At 37.8% G+C, this 24621-nt stretch overlaps 1 protein-coding gene across 1 annotated transcript in view; it reads right to left on the reverse strand.

Annotated features, from left to right (window-relative positions):
• Positions 1-673: 673 nt before the first annotated feature.
• The window catches only part of LOC138741551 (gap junction beta-4 protein-like), a 29464-nt gene continuing 5516 nt past the window's right edge, over positions 674-24621 (reverse strand). Inside the window, exon 2 of the mRNA XM_069895796.1 lies at positions 674-4560. Coding sequence (XP_069751897.1) covers positions 3747-4547 — 801 coding nt within the window. The 5' untranslated portion in view covers positions 4548-4560 and the 3' untranslated portion in view covers positions 674-3746. The remainder of the gene's footprint in view (positions 4561-24621) is intronic.

The raw sequence follows: 24621 nt of genomic DNA on the forward strand, positions 1-24621 counted from the left end.
AGCTGCACCTAAGCTGTGAACTTGAGAGAGAACCACTGACTTAGCTGCATGTTAGATCTCGACTTGGTAACATGAAACCCAAGGAAAATGTAGAGGTCAATACTGGTGTATTTGACCTTCTGCTGACACTAGGGTCAGCAATAATTTTAGGGGCAGAATTCACGTGCACTGAAGCCAGAGGCTGTTTGCATATAGCACCTCAGCTTTATACCAGTTATATTTAGTTTGGCCCCATTTATTTGAATGGGATTACTGATCTGCATTTCAGCCTTTATTTTATTCAATCTTAACATTCCTAATTAACTTCTATTGCTCAAACCTATCTTTAAAAACATTGGAGGCAGGAACAGTCCTAGTTGTTACTTAAGGATTGCTCAACTTCAAAGCACATCTGTGGTACTGAGCTGGAAGATGTTTGTGCCCATGGGACAACAAAGCATCGGCATGAACCTTGGAATAACATTGACACTATTCCGAATGATCAGGCCAGATCAAGCCTATTAACTTCATAGAACTGGTGTTCCGCTCTTCAATCATGACTTATGCTAACTGTTGCAAAAGTATAGATCACTTCTATTCACAGCATTAGAACCAAACTGGTTCATATAATTCCCAAAGCAGAACATTGCTTTTGAGGTCTGAAGGGTTAAAATCCAATGAATCAACACATGTGTCAATCTTAATCCTTTAATATAGCATATTGCAATACAATGCTTTTAAAATTAAGTCATTTACTGGTACAGGGGGAAAAAAAAGAACCAATGGCATTGCATGAAATAGTGTCATTGATTCAAGTAAAATTATTGGGACATGTTCTCCACATGTCTCTGAGAGTTTCCTGCAGATGCTCTGGCTTCCTCCCACCCTTCAAAATGTACTGGATTGCAGGTGAATTGGGTGTAATTGGGCAGCGGGGGGTAGTGGACTGAAAGGATCTATTACCGTGCTGGATGTCTAAATTTATAAAATTTAAAGTAAACCCTCCAAGAATTCATTTGAAAATTTCTTCTCTTTATTGGATGCAAATAACTCATTGTAACATGCAATCTTTTTCAGTCAGGAAAAGTTCATCATAAAAGTAACTTTTTCCAAATAGCAGTACTCAAGAAATCAAGACACACACACACACACACACACACACACACACACACACACACACACACACACACACACACACACACACACACACACACACACACACACACACACACACACACACACACACACACACACACGAGTGGGTTAAAAAAATTTATATCTCCAGAATTTAACATAAATATAACATCTTACAAATATTTACAGGTGGGACTCTTCCACAATCTTCTTCAGTCCTGAAATTGGACACTAATTGAGAATATTGTCAGAAGAAGTTAATATATAATATCCTTGGAAAAATGAGTAGAATAATGTGAGTCTGCATATAATGTACATAAAATTTGGAAATTCCATATTAAATATTGTTATGTTGAAATAATATTGCTGCAAACAATGAAAGATCAAGCATTGCTGAAAATATTAGATAAAAATAAATGCAGTTGAAAATTAAATTCAGATTTTGAAACCATCTGCAAAGAGCATACATTGGACTATGAATTATCCATCAAGCATAAAGTGAACATGTTGTAGAACGACATTGACTCCAGCTCGCTACAATGGATTATAATCAAAGATAAAATGTTTATTTCAGAATCTCAAGATGAAAATACAAATATATACAAGTATGTCACCAAAACAAGAAGTAATCCTAAAAGCATGGTCAAATATTTCTTTATGGTTGGAGCTTTAAATTGATAGTGTCTGGAATGACTTCCCCAATTCCATTAACTCTCTCTCCCCGATCTTTCACTTTTCGCCTAATTTCCATTAATTCCCTCCCCCTTGTCTCTTCCTTTCCCTTGTACCTCTGTTTGCCTTCCTCCAGATCCCCAACTCCTTCCTTCTCCGTTCAGAGACATCTTTCTTAGCCCTCTTTCTGGCCTCTCCCCATTACTTATAGCTTCTTCCCCTCCCATCTGCATCTACCTGCTACTCACTAGCTTGCCCTATCCCCCTTCTCCTCTCCCACCCCACCTTTTTATTTAGACAGCTGCTTGATTTTTAACATTCTTGAAGATGGACGCAGGCCTGTAATGTCAATGGCCTTTTGCTTTCAACGGATACTGTGTGACCTGCTGAGTGTCTCCAGTACTTTTGTGTACTGCACTGCAAATTATGTGTCAGCGATGTTTCGACCAGATGTTTGTGGTTGCAGTGGGTAATAGCAATTTTGCATCCATCTCTTGAGAAGCTGTTGTATAAAGCATTGCAATGTTGGAGGAGTAATTGCTGGTGACAGAAAGAAATTTATAGTCCATCCATGTAAATGAATAGAAATGTTTATGGTCAAGCCCACTTGGAAATTGTAGTAAAATATTCACTTGGTGATATTCGGCAAAAAATTGTGTTCAGGTGATAGTGTTAACAATTCCAGGGAATGCTGTGAGGCCAATCAAACTGATCAGCCTATAATCTTCACTTCAGTATTCTCACTTTATCATTTCATCTCTTAAATCAAAAATGAATGACAAAAGTGTGATTTAATACAATTTTTTCAACAGGTATGCAGCCATTGTGATTCAATCCAGAAATGCTAGATATTTAATGAAGTGAATGAACAGCCACTCACTCAGGTTGCTCTGTCTTGGTTGATATTGACCCTTGCTGTGGCTGCACTCATTCAGTTGACTGATAAGTATTCCATATGACACCCGACCTATGTTTTTGGTGGCTGAAAAGGTCTTGTGCAACCAAGAGGAGAGCCTCTTATCTAGGCATAATCAGTCCATGACCTGGTCCAGTAGTCATGGGATTTATATGATTGGTAAAGATAAGTCCTTTATCGATGGTAATTTACAAGGTATTAACGCCTCCAACCGTGCATCTTGGCGCCTCACAGTTCGGCGGGCAGCAACCTCCTTTGAAGAAGACCGCAGAGCCCACCTCACTGACAAAGGACAAAGGAGGAAAAACCCAACACCCAACCCCAACCCACCAATTTTCCCCTGCAACCGCTGCAACCGTGCCTGCCTGTCCCGCATCGGACTTGACAGTCACCAACGAGCCTGCAGCAGACGTGGACATTTACCCCTCCATAAATCTTCATCCGCGAAGCCAAGCCGAAGAAAGAAGAAATAAGAAAGAATGAAAGGGGAGTTGGCAATGATCACACCATTTAGTAATAATGGAATTTACACTTGTTTGACATTTATTTTTTGGTTCAGTTATGATGTTCACCTAAAAGTTCTTTTTGAACAAGTTATGCCCTAAACTTATTACCCTCAACTGTGGCTTTATTTTCCATCTTATTCTGTCAATGTTCTATATTATTTTTATTTATATACAGTACTCTGATAGTGGATGCCTGGAACCTCTTAACTTGGATCTACTTACCCAAAGTATGGTCAATCAAATTAAATCAGTCGTCAACAGAAGGGCCTGTTACCAAACTGTATGTCTAAATTTTAAAAAATGTCATTTGGTGATTAAATGCATAAGTTTGACCAGGGGAGAGAGTGGAGGTTAGATATATAAACCCACTAAAATGAGCTTCATAACAATTGAGATGACCTTCATTACAGAGTTTACATGTGAGTGGTAGAACATGGTTTCAGATGAAAGACAAAACATTGTTCATCACCATGCTGTTCCCCGTTTGTAACTAGTTCTGCATGCCCAATTGATTTTAGATTTGATTTCTAATGGATGTTTCATGAATTCAAGTGAAGGACAATGTTTGGATTTTTCTTTGCAGGGTAAGACTTATTTTCTGAACTGAAGGCTGCATCAGCTGATCTGTCAAGTAAAATGGTCGAAGTTTTAGTGGAATGATTTGTACATTGTCGTCTTTGTTTCACACAGCACTCAGTTATGATTCTCTTACTTACGAGGTACAGAAATTCAGAAATATTTAAAAGAACACAGATGCCTGCAGTAACTACCATAAATATTGTGAAGATCCTTTTTTCAGTGGGTCTGGCAATGAAACAATCAACGGTATTGGGACAGGGATGTAGGTTGCATTTAACAAGACGAGGCAAGTCAAAGTTTTTATAGATTTTATGAAGTATGTACAGGAACCCAATATCAATCACAGCTTTACACATAAGGCTGATTACGTAAGTCCACCACAGTCCTCCTTTCTTCTTCCCTGTGTCTTGATAAATACTATGACAGCTCTCACCATGTTTCCTCTTGTTCTTCCTTTCCCTTTCTTCTCTGTAAGCTACATGCATGACCACCAGCAGGGACGGAGTAGAGACAAATATGAGCTGGAGAGCCCACAATCGGATGTGGGAGACTGGGAAGTAGTAGTCAAAGCAGACGTTTTCACAGCCAGGCTGCTTGGTGTTGCATTCAAAGTCCCTTTGGTCATCGCCCCAGACCTTTTCTGCTGCGACCACATACACCATCACTCGGAAGAGGAAGACGACAGACAACCATATTCGACCAAACCCAGTTGAATATCTATTCACCCCGCTGAGGAGGCCTTGAAGAAAACCCCAATTCATTGTATCTGAAAGTCTTCAATAAAAAAAACAAAATGAAACAATATATAGTGACATATTAATGAATACAGTACAAACAATTTTTTAAATCATTACAGAAAAAGATTTTAAGAATTGAAATCAATAAGAATATTTCTGTTTTCAGTTATCATACATTGTTTGTCTCTGAAGGAGCCATTATTAATTGGATGATTGAGAATTTAGCTGGGAAACAATGGCAAAACTAAATTGTGCTTTGAAATGCCTTTCTTCTCCATCACCTTTTCTCTATTTGAAATGGACCACATGAAGCATTTTCTCTTTTTCTGTGCCAGTAATTGCTCTAGAAGTTTTGTATTATTCAGAAAGAACATTGTGTATCGGTCAGTTGATCACCATGGGCAGAACTTCTCCATTTTAATATTAAGTGGCACTCTCATCTTGCTTATCATGCGCCAACGTTTACTGAGAAACTCCATTATCCCTCTAGATGTCAGAAACGTGCAAAAAAGAAAACGGCAAAACAGACAATCTTGAGAAGTACTGAGAGGTCCATAGCATAGAATTCCAGGAGAAGTACATAAGTTGCAGAGAAAAAAGAAAAATAGACCATGCAAATTCTTCTTTGAGGAGGGATGTAAATAAGGCATTGAAATTAAGGAGGACCAGGGAATGTTGGAGAGACCGATCTCTCTAAAAATCAGATTGGGACGGGGAGATGACTGGCAGGAATGTGCTGAAATTGATGGAAGAAAATGCATCAGAATAGTGGGATGGAAAGTGGGATCAAGGGTCTCTGTCCTTGTACTGCAAGGGGAGGTGGGGTGAGAGCAGAAGTATTTGAAATGGAGGAGACACACAGAGAGGCTTTATCAATGATAGTTGGGGGGAATCTGTGTTTATTGGAGAAAGAAGAAATTTTGAACATGGAAGCCTTATCCTGGGAACAGATGCAGTGGAAGTAGAAACTTTTGGAGAAATAGATAGTATAAGCACAATAAAGGATAAGAGACAGTATGGGAAGTCTATTTCAGGAAATTGTGGGAGTCAATGGGTTTGTAATAGATATTTTTGGATATTTCATCTACTAAAAAGTAGAAAGAAGGATCCAGGAAGGGGAGAGGATGTCCAAAATGGTGGAGGTGAATTTATGGAGAGCGTCGAAGTTGGCAGTGGAGTTAATGTAATTTCCAAAGTCTTTTTTTCTTTTCTTTGGCTTGGCTTCGCGGACGAAGATTTATGGAGGGGGTAAAAAGTCTACGTCAGCTGCAGGCTCGTTTGTGGCTGACAAGTCCGATGCGGGACAGGCAGACACGGTTGCAGCGGTTGCAGGGGAAAATTGGTTGGTTGGGGTTGGGTGTTGGGTCTTTCCTCCTTTGCCTTTTGCCTTTTTTCAAAGTCTACAATGGATACAAATGGTAGCAGCAAAGTCACAGAGGGATAGTTGGGGAATGACATCCGAGCTGGGCTGGAAAAGGGACTGTTTCACACACCTGATGAAAAGCCACGTGCACCAGCCGTCTGTGCATGTGTCATGGCTATACCCTAGATGTGCAGGAAATGAAGAGTTGAAGAAGTTGTTAAGATTAACGACAAGCAGAAGAGAGTGTTGTTAGAACTGAAAGGCTCTGCTTTCAAGCAAGAAGCAGAGACCTTTTTGATAAGTTGCAGATGAGTAAAGGGATGGCATATCTGTGATGAAAATGAGAGGTGGGGTCTGCAGAACGGGTGAGTCATGGTGAAGTGGTGGAGAAGGCGAGTGAAGCCCCAGATATATCTGGGAAGAGGCTGGATGATAGAGACAAGGTGATGTTGAGGTACGAGGATAAGAATTCAGTGGGGCTGGACCAGGCAGAAACAATGAGTCTGCCAGGGCAATTCCATTCATGACCAATAATGTGTCAGTCCTTTCCTAGCCCTATTTTTCCCCTTGATAACATCCTTTCCTACTTCAGAATCCCTATCTGAAAAAATTGACTGACAATTTCTCTCCATGGATGGTACCTGACCTGCTGAGTTCCTCCAATTTCTCATTGTTTTCTCAGTGGTAAAATGGAGTTACATTCAGAAAAAAATGTTCTTCAAGATCTTTTGTTTAAATTTTGAAAATGAGGCAACTGAAGTCCACCTCATGCATTCTTCCATGTCAATTTCTATAAAGATACTCGAGCTAATTTTCCCTTCCATAAAAATTTCCTCACCATCTTATTCAAATCCTGAAAAAAATCTTTGAAAGTGAACATGGAATTGGCTGAAATAAGTATTGAATATGAGGAAAAATATTCATTTTAATATAATTTACTCGACACCTATTAATGTTAATGGACGATCCTTCCATTTAATCAAATCCATTTTAATCTTTTTCAATAAAGGTACATAATTTAACTTATATAAAGATTGATAATTTGCATTCACATTTACCCCTAAATATTTAAGTTTATCAGATATTTTTCTACTCTTTATAATCCCCTTCCAAAATTGGCAATATTTCACTCTTATCCCAGTTCACCTTACACCCAAATAACTCCCCAAATTGAACTAAACATTCTTGTAAATATTTCAAAGAATGTTCTGGATGTGTCAAATAAATCAATTCATCATCTGCAATTCGTATCCCTTTGACCTTGTCCTTCTGTCAAATTGCCTGAGCTAATGATTTCCTTATACTTTTCGGAGATCGATCCAGTAATGGATCCAAAATAAAATTAAAATCTCCTCCAATCAAAATATTTTAATTGCCCTGATTTAATGTTAAAATTAGTTTCTCCATCACTACTTCCTTTGTAACAACTATTTTATGTTAAATCGATCATCATCCACATTAGGTTCATAAATATTCAACAATGTCCATGGTTCTGCAAAAATTTTACAATTCACCATCAAAGCCCTGTCACCAATCTCCATAAATGATTCCAACTAAAACGATAGTTTCTTATGAATCAGAATCGCTACACCCCTGTTTTAGAATTAAAAGAAGAAGCAATCACATATCCAACCCAATCTCTCTTCAATTTTAAATGTACTTTTTTCAGTCAAATGTGTTTCTTGTAAAAAGACAATATCAACTTTTTAAAAAATATATAATTACGCTTAATTGGATTATTCAATCCCTGTACATTAAAAGTTGCAAAATTCAAATTAGACTTTTCTTTACCCTAACCATGCAGTCTTCACACTGATACAAAATATTGCTCCCCTTGCTAAAAGAAAATCCCTTCTAAATAAAATAACCCTTCCCCTCTTATATATAAAAAGAAACCCCAACTAAAAAAAGTTCTCAATCACAAACTATAATAGTGTTTTTTATGGAGGGAGTCACTTTACAGAAGATAGGAGCATAGGAAGTAGGAACAGGAGTCGGCCAAAAATGGCCCATCGAGCCTGCTCTGCCATTCAATACGATCATGGCTGATCTAATTTATGACCTAACTCCACCTACCTGTCTTCTCCCCATATCCTTTAATTTCTCTATCATGTAAAAATTTATCTAACCAATTTTTAAATATGTTTAATGAGGCAGCCTCAACCACTTCCCTGGTTAGAGAATTCCAAACATTCACTACTCTCTGGGAAAAACTATTTTTCCTCATCTCTGTCCTAAATCTACTCCCCCGAATCTTGAGACTGTGTCCTCTCATTTTAGTTTCCCCAGCCAGCTCAAAAAACCTTCCTACATCTATCCTATCCATATCCTTCATGATCCTATATGTTTCTATAAGATCTCCTCTCATTCTTCTGAACTCGAGTGAATACAATCCTAGACGATTTAATCTTTCATCATAAGTCAACCCCTTCATCCCAGGAATCAACCTAGTAAACCTCCTCTGGACCGTCTCCAAAGCCAGTATATCCTTCCTCAAAAATGGAGACCAGGGGAGGAGTCACGTGATGGAGTAGTGGCCGGACGGTGAACTCCAGCCCTCTCCAGAAAAGTCGGGAAAAACAAGAGAAAATACAAAGGCACAGAAATACAAGTTAAAGAAAAGTGAGTATAAAGGTGGAAAGAAGATGGAGACAAAAGGAGAAAAATCAAAATCAACGGAAAGAAGAGAGGAAGAGAAGACAACGGAGGAAAAAGGTGAAGGCCTTACCTGTCCGAAGAGGCCCGCTGTGGAGAGAGGGCCCCACTACCTCAGGTCGGTAGAAAGAGAACTACAACAATGGCTCACAGAGCCGAGTAAAAGTGCGCAACCGCGCATGCGCGACTCCTCGCGCATGCGCGATGCGCATGAAAAAAAACACACCGACGGGAGGGGGGACCAGCTGGGGAGTCGATCTCCACAGCCGGCAACGACAGCTGCAGAACACCTGCAGCAAGAAGAGACCACAGAAGACAATGGAAACAAGAAAGAAGAGGAGGAAAGGGCAACAAAGAAACAACAGATGGTCAACCCAGAGGAAGAAGAAGAGGAAGAATACAGTGAAATAGATAAAGGGAAAGGCAAGGTAAAGGATATACTTGCTCTTGTTAGAGGATACATGGAGTCATTTAAAGAATGGCAAACACAGGAATTCAATGATTTAAGAAAAAGAATAAACAACACAGAAAAGAAAATAAATAAAATGGATATGACCTTAACAGAAATGGGGAAAAAAATGGACAAGATGGAAGAACGGGCAGTAGCAGCAGAAATGGAGGTAGAAGACTTAAAAAAGAAATTGGAGGAATCTAATAAAAAAACTAAAGAGACATAAGAATTACTAGCCCAAAAAATAGATATAATGGAAAATTATAACAGAAGAAATAACATAAAGATAGTGGGCCTTAAGGAAGATGTAGAAGGCAAGAATATGAGGGAGTTTATAAAAGAATGGATCCCTAAGGCCCTAGGATGTCCAGAACTACAGCAAGAAATGGAAATAGAAAGGGCACATAGAGCATTGGCCCCTAAACCACAACCACAACAAAAACCAAGATCTATTGTAGTAAAATTCCTAAGATATACTACAAGAGAAAAGGTACTGGAGAAGACAATGGAAAAAGTAAGAGAGGGCAACAAACCACTGGAGTATAAAGGGCAAAAAATCTTCATTTATCCAGATATAAGCTTTGAACTCCTAAAGAAGAGAAAAGAGTTCAATGCAGCAAAAGCGATTTTATGGAAGAAAGGATATAAATTTACACTGAAGCATCCTGCGGTATTGAAAATATTTATTCCAGGACAACAAAACAGACTATTCTCGGATCCAGAAGAAGCACGAAAATTTGCAGAACAATTACAAAAATAGACTGAGGGATGAAGACGGGTAATGAGAGCAAAAATTATCACGATTGATATGTATGTGGGTAAAGACAAAAATAGACTGAGGGATGAAGACGGGTAAGGAGGGTAAAAATGACCACGATTGATATGTATGCGGGTAAAGAGGTATAAGAGTGAATAGAGACAATGGGCATATGTGAAAGTATCTGTAATTAGAGGAAAACATAGAGAGTATAGACAAGAATTAATAAGGGAAGGTAATGGAATAGAGAGAATAAGGAGGGAATTAAAAGAGTGACCTTTGTGACATATAAAAAGCGAAATCTTTTCTGGGGGGGGCTGGGTGGGGGAAAAGAGCGGTCACTGCAAAATCAGTTGACGCTTGCGAGTGGATTCGCAAATCCAAATGGAGAGGGGAGATGTGGTTGTCCGACAAGGGATAAAGGGCAACTCAGGAGGGGAAGGGGAGATTGGGGATAAAAAAGATAGAAATAGGAGAATAAGGAAAATGTTGGATGTTGTAGGAATGTTGTCTGGTAAAGAGTTGAAAATAAGAAAACAGAAATGGAAAAGGAGGAAAGGTAATGATGGAAAAACGGAAAGAGAAGATAAACAAAATATAAAATGGCTACGCTGAACTATATGACTCTAAATATTAATGGAATACATAACCAAATTAAAAGGAAGAAACTACTAAATTTACTGAAAAAGGAAAAAATAGATATAGCATTTGTCCAAGAAACACACTTAACTGAATTGGAGCACAAGAAATTAAAGAGAGATTGGGTAGGACATGTAACAGCAGCATCGTATAATTCAAAAGCAAGAGGAGTGGCTATATTAATTAGCAAAAATGTGCCATTTAAAATAGAAGAGGAAATAATAGATCCAGCAGGGAGATATGTTATGATAAAATGTCAGATATATTCAGAGCTTTGGAATCTACTTAATATATATTCACCTAACGAAGAAGATCAAAAGTTTATGCAAGATATCTTTTTGAAGGTAGCTAATACGCAAGGGAACATACTAATAGGAGGGGATTTCAATCTGAATTTGGATCCAAATATGGATAAAACGGGGAAAAAAATTAACAGGAAGAACAAAGTAACCAAATTTATAATTAAATCAATGCAAGAAATGAAACTTGTGGACATATGGAGGAAACAAAACCCAAAAGAAAAGGAATACTCATACTACTCGACTAGACATAAAACATACTCAAGGATAGACCTATTCCTGTTATCAGCCCACATTCAAGGGAGAGTTAGGAAAACGGAATATAAAGCTAGACTATTATCGGACCACTCACCCCTGTTATTGGCAATAGAGCTAGAGGACATCCCTCCAAGAATGTATAGATGGAGATTAAACCCCATGCTACTTAAAAGACAGGATTTTAGAGAATTTATTGAAAAACAATTAAAAATGTACTTTGAAGTAAATACGGAATCAGTGGAAGATAAGTTTATACTATGGGATGCAATGAAAGCATTCATTAGAGGGCAAATAATAAGTTATGCAACCAAGATGAAGAAGGACTATAATCAGGAAACAGAGCAGTTGGAAAGGGAAATAATAAACATAGAAAAAAAATTAGCAATAAAGGAAGATACAACCAAAAGAAGAGAATTGGCAGATAAAAAAATAAAATATGAAACATTACAAACATATAAGGTGGAGAAGAATATAATGAAGACAAAACAGAAATATTATGAACTAGGGGAAAAAACACACAAAATCCTAGCAGGGCAGCTTAAGACAGAGCAAACTAAGAAAATGGTATTGGCAACAAGGAAAAAAGACAAACAAATTACATATAATCCAAAAGAAATTAAGGAAAACTTCAGAGAATTCCATGAACAATTATACCGAACCGAAAACGAAGGGAAAGAAGGGAAAATAGATGAATTTTTGACTAAAATTGAACTACCAAAACTACAAATAGAGGAACAAAATAAATTAACAGAACCATTTGGAACAGTAGAAATACAAGAGATAATAAAAAATTTACCAAATAATAAGACACCAGGAGAGGATGGACTCCCAATAGAATTCTACAAAACATTTAAAGACCTAATAATACCGCCCCTCCTGGATGTAATCAACCAGATTGATGAGACACAAAACTTACCAGATTCATGTAAAACAGCAATAATTACAGTGATACTAAAACAAGGGAAAGATCCACTCTCACCAGCGTCATATAGACCAATATCTCTGCTAAACACAGATTATAAGATAATAGCTAAACTATTAGCGAACAGATTAGCAGAACAGGTACCGAAAATGGTAAATTTAGACCAAACTGGATTTATCAAAAAAAGACGCACAACAGACAATATTTGTAAATTTATTAACTTAATTCATGCAGTAGAAGGAAATAAAGCACCGGCAGTAGCAGTTGCTTTAGACGCAGAGAAGGCCTTCGACAGAGTAGAATGGAATTACTTGTTCAAAGTATTGCAAAAATTCAGTTTACCGGAGAAGTATATTAATTGGATTAAAGCATTATATAAGGGACCGTTAGCGAAAGTGACAGTAAATGGACATGTATCAAAGCAATTTAACTTAAGCAGGTCAACGCGGCAGGGATGCCCACTATCACCATTATTGTTTGCGCTAGCTATAGAACCACTAGCAGAATCGATAAGAAGAGATAATAATATAAAAGGAATAAAAATAAAAGACAGGGAATATAAAATCAGTCTGTTTGCGGATGATGTGATAGTGTACTTAACAGAACCAGAACTATCAATAAAAGAACTATATAAGAAATTGAAGGAATATGGAGAAGTGTCGGGATACAAGATAAACGTAAATAAAAGTGAAGCAATGCCTATGAATAACGCGGATTTCTCAAAATTTAAGGAGGAATCCCCATTCAGATGGCAAACGCAGGCAATAAGATACCTAGGTGTGCAAATAAACAAAAATCTAGGCCAATTATATAAACTCAATTACAATCCACTAATGAAAAAATTACAGGACGATTTAGAGCATTGGAAAGAGCTACCACTAACACTGATAGGAAGGATAAACTGTATTAAAATGAACATTTTTCCAAGGATACTATACTTATTTCAGGCATTGCCAATACAACTGACAGAAAAATTCTTCAAAGAGTTAAAGAAAATAATAAGGAGATTTTTATGGAGAGGGGGGAAACCGAGGATAGCACTAGATAAATTAACAGAATGGTATAAACAAGGAGGCTTACAATTGCCAAACTTCAAAAATTATTATAGAGCCGCACAATTAAGGTACCTATCAGATTTTTATCAAACAAGGGAAAAACCAGACTGGACGAGACTAGAATTAGATAAAATAGGGGAAAAGATACCTGAACACATATTATATAAATGGGACGAAAAATTGGTACAACATAGAACTTCTCCAGTATTACACCATCTCCTCAATATATGGAAGAAGATTCATGTAGAAAGAAATAAAATAAATTACCAAATACCAAAACTAATATTGACGCAAAATAAGCTACTCCCTTTTACAATAGACAACCTTGCCTTTAGAAAATGGGAAAAAAAAGGGATTAAAAGAATAGAAAATTGTTTTTCAGGAAGTAGATTCTTATCCTTTGAACAAATGAGAGATAAGTACAATATAACTGGAGATACAGCGCTGGCATATTACCAACTGAGATCCTACTTGAAAGATAAATTAGGAAGCAACTTGAGTTTACCAGAGGGAAGTAACCTTGAATATGTGATTACAGATACAATGTTAATCAAAAGATTTATAAAAAATATGTATATTAAACTGCAAGAAAAGGAAAATGAGGAAACAAATGGTAAAACTAAACAAAAATGGGAACAAGATTTAAATATAAAGATAAAAAAGGAAACATGGGAGAAGTTATGCTCTGGAACGATGAGAAAGACAATAAATACGAGGCTGCGTATGATACAATATAATTGGTTACACAGACTATACATTACACCGCAAAAGTTAAATAAATGGGACCCAACAGTATCTGATAGATGTTTTCGATGTAAAAAAGAAAGGGGAACAACAATTCATGCAATCTGGACATGTGAGAGAGTAGAAAAATTTTGGGATGATCTCAATCAGATATTAAATAAAATAACAGAAAACAATATACCAAAGAATCCAGAGATCTTTCTCCTAAGTAACATAAAAAATAAAGAATTTGGAATTGACTTGGAAGATGCACAAAAAAGATTTGTCAAGATAGCCCTAGCCGTAGCAAAAAAATGTATTATGTCAACCTGGAAATTGGAAGATAATTTGAAAATACAACAATGGTATATAGAAATGAATAAATGTATTCCATTAGAAAAAATAACATATAGTTTAAGAAATAATATTGAAATATTCGAACAAGTATGGGAGCCTTACATTAAATACAATAGCGAAAACCTACCGGGAACAAACATTACCTAAATTGATGGAAGGAGAAGAAAAGAAAAGAATGGACTCAGTAGAATTTCTGGTGTATTTTTGTTGAATGACAACATTGTCTAACTGAATTAATGCAACCTAGATTGTATACCTAAAATGGATGAGGGGGGGTGGGTGGGGGGGTGGCTTGGGAGGAGGGAGGGGGGAGGGAGAAAAAGTCACTGTAAATGTGTGGAAAAGAAAAAGTGTATATCATGGCTATTGTGATTTATGGTGTGAAAAATAAAAAAATTTAAAAAAAAAAAAATAAAAAAAAAAATGGAGACCAGAACTGGACACAGTACTCCAAGTGCGGTCTCACCAGTACCTTATACAGTTGCAACATTACCTCCCTACTCCTGAATTCAATTCCTCTAGCGATGAAGGCCAACATTCCATTTGGCTTCTTAATAACTTGCTGCACCTGCAACCTAACTTTTTGCGATTCATGCACAAGCCCTCCCAAGTCCCTCTGCACAACAGCATGCTGTAGTTTTTCACCCTTTAAATAATATTCAGCTCTTTTAGTTTTCTTGCCAAAGTGGATAACCTCACACTTACTAACATTGTACTCAATCTCATCCATCTTAACTATATCCCTCTGCAGAGTCTCCACATCCTCATTACAATTTGCTCTTCCACTCAATTTGGTGTCATCCGCAAACTTGGCTACACCACATTTTGTCCCCTCCTCCAAGTCATCAATGTAAATGATGAACAGTTGTGGGCCTAACACTGACCCCTGCGGCACCCCACTTACCTCTCTCTGCCAACCTGAAAAACTCCCATTTATCCCCACTCTCTGCCTCCTGTCAGACAATCAATTTTCAATCCAGGCCAATATACTTCCCCAGACTCCAATGAGGAAAAACCCAACACCCAACCCCAACCAACCAATTTTCCCTTGCAACCGCTGCAACCGTGTCTGCCTGACCCGCATCGGACTTGTCAGCCACAAACGAGCCTTCAGCTGACGTGGACATTACCCCTCCATAAATCTTCGTCCGCGAAGCCAAGCCAAAGAGTCCCATTAGTTTCTCCATCACTACTTCCTTTGTAACAACTATTTTATCAAGGCTCTCCCCAACATTCGCATCCTTAACTCCGCACTTGGGCATGCTGGACGTGTCTTCCACCGTGAAGACTGACACAAAATATTTGTTTAATGCCTCGGCCATTTCCTCATTTTTTGCTACCAGTTTTCCTTTCTCATCCTCCAAGGGTCCTATGTTAACTCTGGCCACCCTCTTCTGTTTTATATATTTATAAAATTTTTTGCTTTCTCTTTTTATATTTTGTGCCAATTTACTTTCATAATCCTTTTTCCCATTTCTTATTACCCGCTTTGTAACCCCTTGTTGTCTCTTAAAGTTTTCCCAATCTTCCAGTTTCCCACTGTTCTTTGCAGCTTTGTACACCTGCGCCTTCAATTTTATACTCTCCTTTATTTCCTTTGTTAACCACGGTTGATTTTTCCCTCTCTTGCTGCCCTTTTTCCTGTCCGGAATATATTTTTGTTGAGCATTACAAAATATTTCTTTGAAAATCTTCCACTGTTCCTCAACTGTTTCATCAATTAGCCTGTGCTCCCAGTCCAATCTGCCCAATTCCTCCCTCATCCTATGGTAGTCACCCCTGTTTAAGCATAATATATTAGTTTTGGATCTAGCTGACATGGAAATATGCACGAGGTGGACTCCAGTTGCCTCATTTTCAAAATTATTATGAAGCTGCGCAGTTGAAGTTTGTTAGTAGAATGATGGATATTAATCAGCCTCCTAGTTGGGACAAGGTGGAGTTAGCCTGCATTTCTGAATTTGATGTTCACCAGTTTATATATAAGCAGAATTTGAATTTATTGCAGGGTTATGATATGCCAGTATTAAAACATTTGTTAAAGATATGGGTTAAAAGAAATTATGTTATAGGAACAAAGGGTAAATTATCAATCCAAACTCTGTTATATCAAAATCAGCTTATTCCTTTTTCAATGTTTCATAGGTATTTAAAGATATGGTATTTTCAGGGTATAAAAGTGATACAGAATTGTTTTGAAGAGGGACAGTTTCTTTCTTTTAATCAATTGAGGGAGAAATTTGGTATACCAGTAAATTCTTTATTTGTGTATTACCAACTTAGAGCTTTGATAAGGGATAATTATGGTAAAGAGATGAGTTTACTTAAGTTAACAAAATTTGAATCTTTGATTTCCTTTATACCAAAGAGAGTTTTTATTTCAGATATGTATCGATTGTTACAGGAAACTGTGGATAAACCGAATTTGGAGAAATCTAGAAATACATGGGAAAGCGATTTAACTTATGTTATACCTCAAGAGGATTGGGAGGTTATGTGTCATGAAGGGGTAACTAAATTGACTAATGTAAGATATGGTTTGGTTAATTATATTTTTTTTGCATCAGTTATAGTTGACTCCTGAGAAATTGAAAAAATACAGATTTAGTCATTTGGATTTTTGTTTTAGATGTGGGTTAAGTACTGGAACTTTTTTGCATGTAGTTTGGTCTTGTGATAGGGTACAACCATTTTGGGATAAAGTTAGGTTGGTTTTGGAGAAATTATTTAAAATTAAATTACCATTAGATCCAGAGATTTTTTTTGTTGGGTGATACGGTTTGGGGTTGGATAAGTACCAAATTTTTTTTTTTTTCTTTGGCTTGGCTTCGCGGACGAAGATTTATGGAGGGGGTAAAAAGTCCACGTCAGCTGCAGGCTCGTTTGTGGCTGACAAGTCCGATGCGGGACAGGCAGACACGATTGCAGCGGTTGCAGGGGAAAATTGGTGGGTTGGGGTTGGGTGTTGGGTTTTTCCTCCTCTGCCTTTTGTCAGTGAGGTAGGCTCTGCGGTCTTCTTCAAAGGAGGTTGCTGCCCGCCAAACTGTGAGGCGCCAAGATGCACGGTTTGAGGCGATATCAGCCCACTGGCGGTGGTCAATGTGGCAGGCACCAAGAGATTTCTTTAGGCAGTCCTTGTACCTTTTCTTTGGTGCACCTCTGTCACGGTGGCCAGTGGAGAGCTCGCCATATAACACGATCTTTTTTTTTTTTTTTTTTAAATTTTTTATTTTTCACACCATAAATCACAATAGCCATGATATACACTTTTTCTTTTCCACATATTTACAGTGACTTTTTCTCCCTCCCCCCTCCCTCCTCCCAAGCCACCCCCCCATCCCCCCCCCTCTCATCCATTTTAGTTATACAATCTAGGTTGCATTAATTCAGTTAGACAATGTTGTCATTCAACAAAAATACACCAAAAATTCTACTGAGTCCATTCTTTTCTTTTCTTCTCCTTCCATCAACTTAGGTAATGTTTGTTCCCGGTAGGTTTTCGCTATTGTATTTAATGTAAGGCTCCCATACTTGTTCGAATATTTCAATATTATTTCTTAAACTATATGTTATTTTTTCTAATGGAATACATTTATTCATTTCTATATACCATTGTTGTATTTTCAAATTATCTTCCAATTTCCAGGTTGACATAATACATTTTTTTGCTACAGCTAGGGCTATCTTAACAAATCTTTTTTGTGCATCTTCCAAGTCAATTCCAAATTCTTTATTTTTTATGTTACTTAGGAGAAAGATCTCTGGATTCTTTGGTATATTGTTTTCTGTTATTTTATTTAATATCTGATTGAGATCATCCCAAAATTTTTCTACTCTCTCACATGTCCAGATTGCATGAATTCTTGTTCCCCTTTCTTTTTTACATCGAAAACATCTATCAGATACTGTTGGGTCCCATTTATTTAACTTTTGCGGTGTAATGTATAGTCTGTGTAACCAATTATATTGTATCATACGCAGCCTCGTATTTATTGTATTTCTCATCGTTCCAGAGCATAACTTCTCCCATGTTTCCTTTTTTATCTTTATATTTAAATCTTGTTCCCATTTTTGTTTAGTTTTACCATTTGTTTCCTCATTTTCCTTTTCTTGCAGTTTAATATACATATTTTTTATAAATCTTTTGATTAACATTGTATCTGTAATCACATATTCAAGGTTACTTCCCTCTGGTAAACTCAAGTTGCTTCCTAATTTATCTTTCAAGTAGGATCTCAGTTGGTAATATGCCAGCGCTGTATCTCCCGTTATATTGTACTTATCTCTCATTTGTTCAAAGGATAAGAATCTACTTCCTGAAAAACAATTTTCTATTCTTTTAATCCCTTTTTTTTCCCATTTTCTAAAGGCAAGGTTGTCTATTGTAAAAGGGAGTAGCTTATTTTGCGTCAATATTAGTTTTGGTATTTGGTAATTTATTTTATTTCTTTCTACATGAATCTTCTTCCATATATTGAGGAGATGGTGTAATACTGGAGAAGTTCTATGTTGTACCAATTTTTCGTCCCATTTATATAATATGTGTTCAGGTATCTTTTCCCCTATTTTATCTAATTCTAGTCTCGTCCAGTCTGGTTTTTCCCTTGTTTGATAAAAATCTGATAGGTACCTTAATTGTGCGGCTCTATAATAATTTTTGAAGTTTGGCAATTGTAAGCCTCCTTGTTTATACCATTCTGTTAATTTGTCTAGTGCTATCCTCGGTTTCCCCCCTCTCCATAAAAATCTCCTTATTATTTTCTTTAACTCTTTGAAGAATTTTTCTGTCAGTTGTATTGGCAATGCCTGAAATAAGTATAGTATCCTTGGAAAAATGTTCATTTTAATACAGTTTATCCTTCCTATCAGTGTTAGTGGTAGCTCTTTCCAATGCTCTAAATCGTCCTGTAATTTTTTCATTAGTGGATTGTAATTGAGTTTATATAATTGGCCTAGATTTTTGTTTATTTGCACACCTAGGTATCTTATTGCCTGCGTTTGCCATCTGAATGGGGATTCCTCCTTAAATTTTGAGAAATCCGCGTTATTCATAGGCATTGCTTCACTTTTATTTACGTTTATCTTGTATCCCGACACTTCTCCATATTCCTTCAATTTCTTATATAGTTCTTTTATTGATAGTTCTGGTTCTGTTAAGTACACTATCACATCATCCGCAAACAGACTGATTTTATATTCCCTGTCTTTTATTTTTATTCCTTTTATATTATTATCTCTTCTTATCGATTCTGCTAGTGGTTCTATAGCTAGCGCAAACAATAATGGTGATAGTGGGCATCCCTGCCGCGTTGACCTGCTTAAGTTAAATTGCTTTGATACATGTCCATTTACTGTCACTTTCGCTAACGGTCCCTTATATAATGCTTTAATCCAATTAATATACTTCTCCGGTAAACTGAATTTTTGCAATACTTTGAACAAGTAATTCCATTCTACTCTGTCGAAGGCCTTCTCTGCGTCTAAAGCAACTGCTACTGCCGGTGCTTTATTTCCTTCTACTGCATGAATTAAGTTAATAAATTTACAAATATTGTCTGTTGTGCGTCTTTTTTTGATAAATCCAGTTTGGTCTAAATTTACCATTTTCGGTACCTGTTCTGCTAATCTGTTCGCTAATAGTTTAGCTATTATCTTATAATCTGTGTTTAGCAGAGATATTGGTCTATATGACGCTGGTGAGAGTGGATCTTTCCCTTGTTTTAGTATCACTGTAATTATTGCTGTTTTACATGAATCTGGTAAGTTTTGTGTCTCATCAATCTGGTTGATTACATCCAGGAGGGGCGGTATTATTAGGTCTTTAAATGTTTTGTAGAATTCTATTGGGAGTCCATCCTCTCCTGGTGTCTTATTATTTGGTAAATTTTTTATTATCTCTTGTATTTCTACTGTTCCAAATGGTTCTGTTAATTTATTTTGTTCCTCTATTTGTAGTTTTGGTAGTTCAATTTTAGTCAAAAATTCATCTATTTTCCCTTCTTTCCCTTCGTTTTCGTTTCGGTATAATTGTTCATAGAATTCTCTGAAGTTTTCCTTAATTTCTTTTGGATTATATGTAATTTGTTTGTCTTTTTTCCTTGTTGCCAATACCATTTTCTTAGTTTGCTCTGTCTTAAGCTGCCATGCTAGGATTTTGTGTGTTTTTTCCCCTAGTTCATAATATTTCTGTTTTGTCTTCATTATATTCTTCTCCACCTTATATGTTTGTAATGTTTCATATTTTATTTTTTTATCCGCCAATTCTCTTCTTTTGGTTGTATCTTCCTTTATTGCTAATTTTTTTTCTATGTTTATTATTTCCCTTTCCAACTGCTCTGTTTCCTGATTATAGTCCTTCTTCATCTTGGTTGCATAACTTATTATTTGCCCTCTAATGAATGCTTTCATTGCGTCCCATAGTATAAACTTATCTTCCACTGATTCCGTATTTACTTCAAAGTACATTTTTAATTGTTTTTCAATAAATTCTCTAAAATCCTGTCTTTTAAGTAGCATGGGGTTTAATCTCCATCTATACATTCTTGGAGGGATGTCTTCTAGCTCTATTGCCAATAACAGGGGTGAGTGGTCCGATAATAGTCTAGCTTTATATTCCGTTTTCCTAACTCTCCCTTGTATGTGGGCTGATAACAGGAATAGGTCTATCCTTGAGTATGTTTTATGTCTAGTCGAGTAGTATGAGTATTCCTTTTCTTTTGGGTTTTGTTTCCTCCATATGTCCACAAGTTTCATTTCTTGCATTGATTTAATTATAAATTTGGTTACTTTGTTCTTCCTGTTAATTTTTTTCCCCGTTTTATCCATATTTGGATCCAAATTCAGATTGAAATCCCCTCCTATTAGTATGTTCCCTTGCGTATTAGCTACCTTCAAAAAGATATCTTGCATAAACTTTTGATCTTCTTCGTTAGGTGAATATATATTAAGTAGATTCCAAAGCTCTGAATATATCTGACATTTTATCATAACATATCTCCCTGCTGGATCTATTATTTCCTCTTCTATTTTAAATGGCACATTTTTGCTAATTAATATAGCCACTCCTCTTGCTTTTGAATTATACGATGCTGCTGTTACATGTCCTACCCAATCTCTCTTTAATTTCTTGTGCTCCAATTCAGTTAAATGTGTTTCTTGGACAAATGCTATATCTATTTTTTCCTTTTTCAGTAAATTTAGTAGTTTCTTCCTTTTAATTTGGTTATGTATTCCATTAATATTTAGAGTCATATAGTTCAGCGTAGCCATTTTATATTTTGTTTATCTTCTCTTTCCGTTTTTCCATCATTACCTTTCCTCCTTTTCCATTTCTGTTTTCTTATTTTCAGCTCTTTACCAGACAACATTCCTACAACATCCAACATTTTCCTTATTCTCCTATTTCTATCTTCTTTATCCCCAATCTCCCCTTCCCCTCCTGAGTTGCCCTTTATCCCTTGTCGGACAACCACATCTCCCCTCTCCATTTGGATTTGCGAATCCACTCGCAAGCGTCAACTGATTTTGCAGTGACCGCTCTTTTCCCCCCACCCAGCCCCCCCCAGAAAAGATTTCGTTTTTTATATGTCACAAAGGTCACTCTTTTAGTTCCCTCCTTATTCTCTCTATTCCATTACCTTCCCTTATTAATTCTTGTCTATACTCTCTATGTTTTCCTCTAATTACAGATACTTTCACATATGCCCATTGTCTCTATTCACTCTTATACCTCTTTACCCGCATACATATCAATCGTGGTCATTTTTACCCTCCTTACCCGTCTTCATCCCTCAGTCTATTTTTGTCTTTACCCACATACATATCAATCGTGGTAATTTTTGCTCTCATTACCCGTCTTCATCCCTCAGTCTATTTTTGTAATTGTTCTGCAAATTTTCGTGCTTCTTCTGGATCCGAGAATAGTCTGTTTTGTTGTCCTGGAATAAATATTTTCAATACCGCAGGATGCTTCAGTGTAAATTTATATCCTTTCTTCCATAAAATCGCTTTTGCTGCATTGAACTCTTTTCTCTTCTTTAGGAGTTCAAAGCTTATATCTGGATAAATGAAGATTTTTTGCCCTTTATACTCCAGTGGTTTGTTGCCCTCTCTTACTTTTTCCATTGTCTTCTCCAGTACCTTTTCTCTTGTAGTATATCTTAGGAATTTTACTACAATAGATCTTGGTTTTTGTTGTGGTTGTGGTTTAGGGGCCAATGCTCTATGTGCCCTTTCTATTTCCATTTCTTGCTGTAGTTCTGGACATCCTAGGGCCTTAGGGATCCATTCTTTTATAAACTCCCTCATATTCTTGCCTTCTACATCTTCCTTAAGGCCCACTATCTTTATGTTATTTCTTCTGTTATAATTTTCCATTATATCTATTTTTTGGGCTAGTAATTCTTGTGTCTCTTTAGTTTTTTTATTAGATTCCTCCAATTTCTTTTTTAAGTCTTCTACCTCCATTTCTGCTGCTATTGCCCGTTCTTCCATCTTGTCCATTTTTTTCCCCATTTCTGTTAAGGTCATATCCATTTTATTTATTTTCTTTTCTGTGTTGTTTATTCTTCTTCTTAAATCATTGAATTCCTGTGTTTGCCATTCTTTAAATGACTCCATGTATCCTCTAACAAGAGCAAGTACCTCCTTTACCTTGCCTTTCTTTTCTTCTTCTATTTCCCTGTACTCTTCCTCTTCCTCTTCTTCTTCCTCTAGGTTGACCATCTGTTGTTTCTTTGCTGCCCTTTCCTCCTCTTCTTTCTTGTTTCCATTGTCTTCTGTGGTCTCTTCTTGCTGCAGGTGTTCTGCAGCTGTCGTTGCCGGCTGTGGAGATCGACTCCCCAGCTGGTCCCCCCTCCCGTCGGTGTGTTTTTTTTCATGCGCACTTTTACTCGGCTCTGTGAGCCATTGTTGTAGTTCTCTTTCTACCGACCTGAGGTAGTGGGGTCTTCTCTCCACAGCGGGCCTCTTCGGACAGGTAAGGCCTTCACCTTTTTCCTCCGTTGTCTTCTCTTCCTCTCTTCTTTCCGTTGATTTTGATTTTTCTCCTTTTGTCTCCATCTTCTTTCCACCTTTATACTCACTTTTCTTTAACTTGTATTTCTGTGCCTTTGTATTTTCTCTTGTTTCTCCCGACTTTTCTGGAGAGGGCTGGAGTTCACCGTCCGGCCACTACTCCAAAACGTGACTCCCCCCATATAACACGATCTTGGGAAGGCGATGGTCCTCCATTCTGGAGACGTGACCCATCCAGCGCAGCTGGATCTTCAGCAGCGTGGACTCGATGCTGTCGACCTCTGCCATCTCGAGTACTTCGACGTTAGGGATGTAAGCGCTCCAATGGATGTTGAGGATGGAGCGGAGACAACGCTGGTGGAAGCGTTCTAGGAGCCGTAGGTGGTGCCGGTAGAGGACCCATGATTCGGAGCCGAACAGGAGTGTGGGTATGACAACGGCTCTGTATACGCTTATCTTTGTGAGGTTTTTCAGTTGGTTGTTTTTCCAGACTCTTTTGTGTAGTCTTCCAAAGGCGCTATTTGCCTTGGCGAGTCTGTTGTCTATCTCATTGTCGATCCTTGCATCTGATGAAATGGTGCAGCCGAGATAGGTAAACTGGTTGACCGTTTTGAGTTTTGTGTGCCCGATGGAGATGTGGGGGGGCTGGTAATCATGGTGGGGAGCTGGCTGATGGAGGACCTCAGTTTTCTTCAGGCTGACTTCCAGGCCAAACATTTTGGCAGTTTCCGCAAAGCAGGACGTCAAGCGCTGAAGAGCTGGCTCTGAATGGGCAACTAAAGCGGCATCGTCTGCAAAGAGTAGTTCACGGACAAGTTTCTCTTGTGTCTTGGTGTGAGCTTGCAGGCGCCTCAGATTGAAGAGACTGCCATCCGTGCGGTACTGGATGTAAACAGCGTCTTCATTGTTGGCAAAGAAGCGAGCTGCCCACCAGGCTCACCTTACAAAGCCTTCCTGTCCAGAGAAGAAACAAGCCATCCGTCGCGCATGCAGCCATCTTCAGCGCAAACTCCGGGAGATCCAAAATGAGTGGTGGACTAGCCTCGCCAAACGAACCCAGCTCAGCGCGGACATTGGCGACTTCAGGGGTTTCTACGAGGCTCTAAAGGCTGTGTACGGCCCCTCACCCCAAGTCCAAAGCCCGCTGCGCAGCTCAGACGGCAAAGTCCTCCTCAGCGACAAGATCTCCATCCTCAACCGATGGTCAGAACACTTCCAATCTCTTTTCAGTGCCAACCGCTCAGTCCAAGATTCCGCCCTGCTCCAGCTCCCTCAACAGCCCCTAAGGCTAGAGCTGGATGAGGTTCCCACCCTGGATGAGACATATAAGGCAATCGAACAACTGAAAAGTGGCAAAGCAGCAGGTATGGATGGAATCCCCCCAGAAGTCTGGAAGGCTGGCGGCAAAACTCTGCATGCCAAACTGCATGAGTTTTTCAAGCTTTGTTGGGACCAAGGTAAACTGCCTCAGGATCTTCGTGATGCCACCATCATCACCCTGTACAAAAACAAAGGCGAGAAATCAGACTGCTCAAACTACAGGGGAATCACGTTGCTCTCCATTGCAGGCAAAATCTTCGCTAGGATTCTACTAAATAGAATAA

This window comes from Narcine bancroftii, chromosome 8 (assembly GCF_036971445.1).
Source record: "Narcine bancroftii isolate sNarBan1 chromosome 8, sNarBan1.hap1, whole genome shotgun sequence".
NCBI classification, from domain to species: Eukaryota; Metazoa; Chordata; class Chondrichthyes; order Torpediniformes; family Narcinidae; genus Narcine; species Narcine bancroftii.